General features: G+C 34.1%; 1 protein-coding gene across 1 annotated transcript in view; it reads right to left on the bottom strand.

Moving 5' to 3' along the window:
• Positions 1-506: 506 nt before the first annotated feature.
• The window catches only part of LOC106871625 (uncharacterized), a 587895-nt gene continuing 579570 nt past the window's right edge, over positions 507-8831 (bottom strand). Inside the window, exon 15 of the mRNA XM_014918237.3 lies at positions 507-771. Coding sequence (XP_014773723.1) covers positions 682-771 — 90 coding nt within the window. The 3' untranslated portion in view covers positions 507-681. The remainder of the gene's footprint in view (positions 772-8831) is intronic.

Below are 8831 nucleotides of genomic sequence, written 5' to 3' on the forward strand. Positions count from 1 at the left end.
ATGAATTGTTAATTCGTTGGAAGCAGTGACATAAGTTATTCAATTTATCATTAAATGATTTTGTTTTTGATAAAATATTTTGATAATTTTTGCCCTGCTCAAGTCTTGTCATTTCTTCATGCCAGCAGTTTTCAGCTGTTTCTTTAACAAGCAGTTTTCATTTCTGCGACATTGCATTATATGTATACAAACATTTCTATACACACTTACACATAGATACATATGCACATAGCCACACAAACTGTATTCAGTATACATGTATATGTGTGTCCGAATGTGCATGCATATATGTGTCTGAGTATGTACATAAGCATAATATACAATACATTTATATATCTCCATGTATATTCAATGTATGTATGGTCTTACACACACACACAGAGGAAATGCTTACATATCATATATGCACACATGTGTGTATAATATATATATATATAATTCTATACAGATATGAATATGTATAAATAATTATATACACATTTCTGTATGTATGTATATATATATATATATATATATATACATATCTTATATTATAGAATGTTTATGTTATGTTTTCCATGTGTGTGCTTGTATGTACATGTTTCCAATTAGCAGCAGTGGATGTAAAATGCAAGGATCAACTTGGTAAGTTAGTTCCATTGCCAAAGAACTTTGGTAACTTTAGCTGAAGTTATCACTCTGCTAAGTATAAGTGACGGCATTTCCCGTGGTTCTTGAGGATGTCGACGATATAGAGGGACTCATCACCATGGTAGCGTATTCCAACAGTGCCTAGAAGGAAGAGAGAAAAAAATGTAAGAATTTTAATACTTTAGCAAACTATTTGTGTGTGTGTGTGTGTGTGTATATATATATATATATACATATATATTTATATATATATATATATATATATATATATATATATATATATATATATATATATATAAACTGAGACTGGAATTTACTCTATTATTTTTAATATATTTAACCAGGAATTTCAAGTTGTATGTGTGGTTTTCTCCTTAAAAATAAAACATCTGCATACATAAAACTGATAGGTAGAATATGGAAATGTGCTTCAAGAGGTCACAGCTTGGGTTGTAATTTCTTCTACATATTGCATATATATATGTAAGTGTGTGTGTGTGTGTGTATGTTTATATATATATATATATATATATATATATATATACACACACACATATACAAGAGGAGGTGCTGAAAATTTCCTGGCTTTGGGTAAAAGGAAATACAGGAGGATCAGTTAATTATGATTTTATTCCACATCCCTCTCATATCCAGACACTTATTGCAGTGGTCCTTCACTTCACTTTTTCTAAGCCCTGTGAAAGAACTCAGAAGGTTGGGTCTATAACTAGGCCTTTCGTGATACCCGTAAGGCCAGGAACTTTTCAGCACCTCCTCGTATATATTGAATGTGTGTGTGTGTATGAACATGATTAAATATTATTTGATTCAAGGTCTCAGGTGAAAGGTGTTCTGGACATGTCTTGATCTGTTGTGTACAGTTGATAAAAAAAAAAAAAGAAAAACAAGCCTGACTTAAATATTCTTGATAGAAACTTAACAAAAAGGTAAAAATATGGAGACAAATACTGAGATGTAAATTTTAAGCACTGTGAAATGACAATAGCCCAGTGGTTAGAACAACAGGTCTAGTTAGTAAAAATATAGATTCCCAATTTAATCTCTGGCCAATCCTGTGATGCATATCATTTGAAGATAATTGAAGAAAGATTTCAGATTAAATATCATGTAATCAACATGTCCAACATGTCCAAGAAAATACAGAGAAAAACATCAATATTAACTGATTGCAAAAAATACGACACAATTGTTGTTAATGCATTCTATTGTTAGGGATTTCAGTGTTTATGTGTGTGTGTCTATATGCATTAAAAAAAAAACTTGTACATGCACACGTGTGTGTGTGAATATATATATGTATACAGGCATATGTATCTTTTATCATTTACTTGTATCAGTCATTAGACTGTGGTCATGCTGGGGCACTGCCTTGAATTTTTAGTCGAATGAATTGACCGCAGTTCTTTTTTGTTTTTGAAGCCTGGTACTTATTCTATCATTCTCTTTTGCTGAACTGCAAAGTTATGGGGATGCAAACACACCAACACCGGTTGTCAAGCGGTGGTGGTGGAAAAAATAGATACAAAGACACACACATATACATACATGATGGGCTTCTTTCAATTTCCGTCTACAAAATCCACTCACAAGGCTTTGATTGCCTAAGGTGCCACATACTGAGACTGAACCCCGAATCATGTGGCTGGGAAGCAAATTTCTTACCACACAGCCATGCCTGCACCTATGTATGTGTAAATGTGTGCGTGTGTATTTGCACCGCTCTTTAAAGTAGAAATCCGCATCTGCAACCCCCATCATTGCTAAAACTAAATAGTGGATCAATAAATTAAATAAAATAGAATCATAGGTAGATAGATGCTGGAAAATTAATGGAGACAGCCATACGCTTTATACATTTATTCTATAACAACAAACTTCACTATTCTTTCCTAAAATCAATATTTCATTTATTCATTCTTAACCTCATGCTTTTGTGTTTATTCTACTTCATTTGTGCTAAGAGCATTACCTTTTTGACTACTCTGGATTTAATACCTCAACATATCTTTGTAGAACTTGTTTGTCCAGTGTTTCTTTGCTTTTTAATGTCTGTTTTGTTTCTCATCTTTCCTCTTCAATTATATGCATTATTATGATCTTCTCTGATGTTGTTACAAGATGTAAATTGCAAATAAAATGTATTATTGTAGGAGACCTAGACCTCTGGAGATATGCTGTGATTGAGAAGACCCAGCAAATAAAGTGAAATTGCAGCCATAGCTGATGCCAGTGTTGCATGTCCAGCCCATTTAAAAGTACCCTTGATGCGTTGGGCAATATGATATGCTTGAGAAGACCTGCTGAGTCAAGCAAAGCCAAAATCGTAGCTGTGGCCAGTGCCCCCTGACTGGCTCCCATTCTGGTGGCATGTAAAATGCACCATCTGAATGTGGTCGATGCCAGGTCTGCCTGACTGGCTCCCATGCATGATAAAATAAGTACCAGGCTTAAAAGAAAAAAAACTACCATTTTTAAATAAATGATGGGTGACAATGTTTATTTGAGGAAAACAAAAATGAAAACTCTGTAAAGCTAGCTGAAATATTTAGAGATAAATCCAAGAATACAATTCAGACAATTATTTTATTTCAATCTGTCTTTAACATCATTCAGAAAAAAAATTATATAAAAATTAAATTTGTATTTTTATTGTCTTTCTTAATAACCCATCACTGCCAGACCCCATTTTTTCCCTTTTCTTGTGATACTGAGGTCAAAAGAAAGAGTTATATCCTCACTATCTGATTATAGTGTGATGCTCAGAGAAACAGACTAAGAAGCAACTGTATTTCTTTTATCGTATTTTTCTCAGCTTTAATCACCACTAATCTTCCTTGCCTTTCTTTGCTTTGCTTTGCATCTCATTTAGACTCTCTCTCTCTCTCTCTCTCTCTCTTACTTTTCTCTACTTCCTACTATATTTAATTTTACAATTTTCCTTCCTTGTATCAAATCTCATTCAACTCAAGATTTTAACCTGTTTCTTTTACCCGCTACCACTTTTTAAAGTCTTGCTTTATCATTTTTCTTATCTTTTCATCTTGTCCATTTATCAAAATGACTACTTTTAACATTAAAAAAAAAATATTTAATTTTTGCTTAATTTCCTTATTTTAATGGTTTCCAATTCTACTTCTCTTTATGAAGTCTTTATTGTTTTTTAACTTTACATCATCACTCGACCCATATTAAGTATCAGTTAAATCTCAAACAATTACAAACTATTTAAAAAAAAAAAGTAACCGATACATTAGATCACTGGTTCTCAGCCATTTTCTGACCATGGACTTATTTTACCCAGGATGGAGGCGGTTCTCATAGCCATTTGATGTCTAAAAACTCCTATTATATTTTTATGATTAAATATTATTGGGAAATTGCATAAAAAAACATGTTTAACCCATTATCATTCAAGCTGGCCACATCTGACCAAAACATTCTACCTGCTTTATATTCAAACTAACCAAACCTGGCTTCTCACAACAACCCTACAATATCATTCTAAATATTAACTATTAGCTCATCAAAATCTCAAGGCTATGAGATAATGCATGATTTATTCAAAAACAATGTGAATGAATAAGCATTACTTTTGACAGAATAATCTGAATGCTAAAGGGTTAAATACTTTGTGTATTGTAGTTTACTGCCCATAAATTTTAACAATGAAATCTTATGTGGACCCCAAGGTTCATGTGGTACCCATTTGAGGACCAAAAGCAAACAAAAAAAAAATGTATGATCAATGTTAGAATGCCACTGATTACACTGTGTAACATGATTTTTGTCCTTGGGTAGCAACTGTTATTTCTTATTTACTTACTCCTAGAAAGTATGAAAAATGGCTAATATTTCCTTCAAACTTTTCTTTTGTTACATTTATTCAAACCCCTAAGAATATCACTCAACACATTGCCATGATGCTCCTCCACTATTCCTGTTCATGATCAGAGATTCACATATTGTCAGCCACTAAGGGACATGCTCAAGTGATTAAGGTCAAGCAACTGACAAGCAAATTTGTACTATTGAGCAGAATATTTACTATAATGATATTTCTGCTCCAGTAACTTAGTACTGAATCTGTGTGAAATGTAATGGAAAATAGGTCAGTTTCAAAACACTGAAGTCCATGTCGCAAAAGTAGTTTAAAGGGAAAAGTAGTGATTTTCTTAGATTTCTATATAGAAGCAAATAAGAAATAACATTTACAGACCAAAGGCAAAAATAAAAAAAATTCATTACACAGTGTTATAGGCCAGCTCATCTTGGGGCTAAACAAATACAGTCCAATGATTGTGGTCAGATTTGAACTCAAAACCACAGTTCTTTGAACTTCAAAACAATCAACAGACAGATATTTATGCAGGTTTGTTCTGTTCAGTGATTCATGCAGTAATTCATGAATGAATAAATAAATAAAAGTTACATGAAATAACATGTTTTGAAATTAATCTTCTACCTTTAGGCAAAAGATGTTTGTGTCTTGTTTAGAGATAGAACTGAATGTCAACAGTCAAATACATATGTTAGAAAATAAGACAAGAGTCCTTCCACTTTATAAACTATGAAACTCAATAATATATCTTGTGGTTGTTGTTGTTGTTGTCAGTAGGAGAGACGGTAGTATTTTTAATGTTGTTGGATAGCTAACGGTTAGCTCAGCTTGAAAAGATGAAAAATGTAGTCTCTTTGTCTATTGAGATACTGAGAGAGGGAGAGAGAGAAACACACTGAAATAGAGTGGGAGAGAGAGAGAGATATATATACTGAGAGAGAGGGAGAGAGACATACACACACTGAGAGACCCATACAAGTGAGGATAACAGACATTAAATGATGATGAAGATATCAAGTTAGGGAAACAGCAACACATACTCATGCATACATATATATGACAAGCCTCTTTCAGTTTCTGTCCATCAAATCCACTCACGAGGCTTTGGTAATATCCAACGGCTATGGGAGAAAGAGACAGACAGACAGACAGACAGTGCTGCAAGAATTGACACCAGTAATTAGCTGGTACTTTATCCATAAAAAAAAATGAAAGGTGAAGTCAGCTTTACTTTCCATTCTTTTGGGCTTGATAAATAAAATACCAGCTAAATACTAGTAGATTTTGCTACCACTCTCTCAGGATGTAAACACACAGTACAGAAAACTGGAAATGAATAGCACAAAGTATTCCATCCACTGCTTTAATGACTTAGGCAATAGACTCTGTGTGTGTGTGTGTGTGTGCGTGTACTGTGGACTACCTTATGGTATCTATTTCGGATCTCTTTACTGTGAGTTCAAATTTTGTTGAGGCCAACTTTATAGTTCATTCTGATGGGGGGTTGATAAAGTAGCAGTCACATACTGGAACCAATTCTTCTCTCTTTCACCACTACACACTTTTCTCTCTGGAGGAAAACTGGCTCTAACTAGGTTTTAGAAGGCTGGACACTATCAGACTTAAGAATACCAAGGCAAATACGAAGCCCAGTATACCCATCATCATTACATCAAGACCATATGTGCACAACATTGTGACCTTATATCAAGATAAACAGTGCATGACCTTGCAGGTGGGGCCATGACCTTGCAGGTGGGGCCCAGTTAGAATTTTCTTCAGGTCAAGTAGCCCATCCCACTCAAAAAATCCCTGAATAAGAGTTAAGGATGTTGAATGAAACATCCATGTTTCCAGAGGTGAATTATCCAAACCTCAAAGACTTCCTCTCAGCACATGGTTATGATGCTCCCCAACTACTCTTGCTCATGATCAAAAATGCACTTATTGTCAGCCACTAATGGACATGCTCAGACATGCTCAACTGGTTAAGGTCAAGCAACTGACTAGCAAATCTGTGGTATTGAACAGAATATTTGCTGCAGCCCATATTTTATACCAAGACAAAATATGTACATGATAACACTTCCAAACAGTTAAGATCAGAAGCCAAGAGAGCCACTGCCTGGTACTGCAAGCTGACAGAATCATTAGCACACTGGACAAAATATTTAATGGTATTTTGCCTGTTGGTACGTTCTGAGTTCAAATTCCTCTGAGGTCTAATTTGCCTTTCATCCTTTTGAAGGTCAATAAATTAAGTACCAGTGAAACACTGGGGTTGATATAATTGACTAGTCCCTTCTCCTAAAATGGCTGTCCTTGAGATAAAATTTGAAACCTTTATTATTATTATTATCATTGTTATTATTATTATTATTAAGGCTACGAGCTGGCAGAATCGTTAGCATGCCCTGCAAAATGCTTAGCGGTATTTTGCCAGTCGCTAAGTACTGAATTCAAATTCTGCCAAGGTTGACTTTACCTTTCATCCTTTCGGAGTCGATAAATTAAGTACCAGTTGCATACTGAGTTGATCTAATCAACTGGCCACCTTCCCCCAAAATTTCAGGCCTTGTGCCTAGAGTAGAAAAGATTATTATTATTTTTAAGGCAGCAAGCTGGCAGAATTGTCAGCATGCTCGGCAAAATGCTTAGTGGTATTTTGCCAGTTGCTATGTTCTGAGTTCAAGTTGTGCTGAGGTCTACTTTGCCTTTCATCCTTTCAGAGGTCAATAAATTAAGTACCAGTGAAACACTGGGGTTGATGTAATCGATTGTCCCCTTCCCCACAAAAATCCAGGCCTTGTGCCTATAGTAGAAAGGATTATTATTAGTAGTTGTAGTATTGTTTAGTATGGTGCAGGTGAAAGGCTTCCTCTCATCATGCACCTATAAAATGAAAAAATCCATTTACTTTTAGTAGCCATACTATTTCCTTTCTGCCTGCACCCCAACCACTTCTGTTGTGCCGTCTCATTTCATTCTTTTGCATGCCATTATTATTTTCATGCTTGCTTTTTTCCGGAACTTAGTTCCCACTGTTTTCGTAATTGTCATTGTAATGTTCTGTCATCCATTGCTCTTGAGGCCAACAAAGAAATCATCATCATTATTAATTATATTGAATATTTTGTTTTCCTTTTCTATCATTATTATTGTTCTTGACGTGTCTTATAATAGTTGGAATCGATGTTGTTGTTGATGTTATTGTTATCTGACACATAATGTCAATGTTTTTTTGTTTGTTTTTTTTTTATCGTATGACAGATTGTGAATGCTATTGAAATAGTTTCTGATTTCTTTTATTTTTTATTCTTTTTCTTTTTCTTGTGACTATAAACATCATTTGGTTTTGTTGCCGCTGTTGTCATGGTGACAGCACATCACAAATATGATGCCATGACTCTAATGCGTACATATTAAACCAACTGCACATGACAGTATATGTGCATTCTGTTGCTGTCTTACTGCTTGCACATGTCTAAACATTTCACATTTACACATGTGCTACCTTACTGCATGAATGTACAAGAGAAACGTTTCATGAATACAAACACAGCTAACACATGCACATATGCATTATATTGCTGTATAACTGAAACAAATACATGTTTCCATTAATGTGTAACTTGTAACAATGCAAAAACACACACACTTACACACATGCAAAAAGACGCATTAGCTCACAAAATTACATATGTCTACATATTTTCATTATAATCCAATTCTGTAAATATCTATATATATAAGAATACATACATGCACAAACAATATAACACACACACAAAGTTTCTAATTTTTAATTATTAGTGTTATGAAGTGACTCAAAGGCTGAAAGTTTCATGCATACCCATGATAAGGTCCATGCATGAAAATTTTTGCCATTTAGATAAAATTTATATATGTATATATTTCTATATATATATATAAACAATAAATTAAATAGAGAGCTACAATTGACAACCCAATAATTTATTTATATTATAATATTACATAATAGACTATGAATATAACATTAAAAAATCATTAAAAAACAAAATAGCCAACAATTTGTTTTATACATCCCTTTGAAGGAATTCCTTTCCTTAGTTTGTTACTATATATATATATATATATATATCATCATAATCATCATCATCATCGTTTAACATCCGCTTTCCATGCTAGGACTGGTGAACCGAATGGCTGCACCAGGCTCGAATCTAATCTGGCAGAGTTTCTACAGCTGGATGCCCTTCCTAATGCCAACCACTCCGAGAGTGTAGTGGGTGCTTTTATGTGCCACCGGCCATGCTCATGTGGTGTTTTTTACGTGCCACCTGTACAGGAGCCAGTTCAG

The sequence above is a fragment of the Octopus bimaculoides genome, chromosome 2, assembly GCF_046866305.1.
Source record: "Octopus bimaculoides isolate indiv1 chromosome 2, ASM4686630v1, whole genome shotgun sequence".
NCBI lineage: Eukaryota > Metazoa > Mollusca > Cephalopoda > Octopoda > Octopodidae > Octopus > Octopus bimaculoides.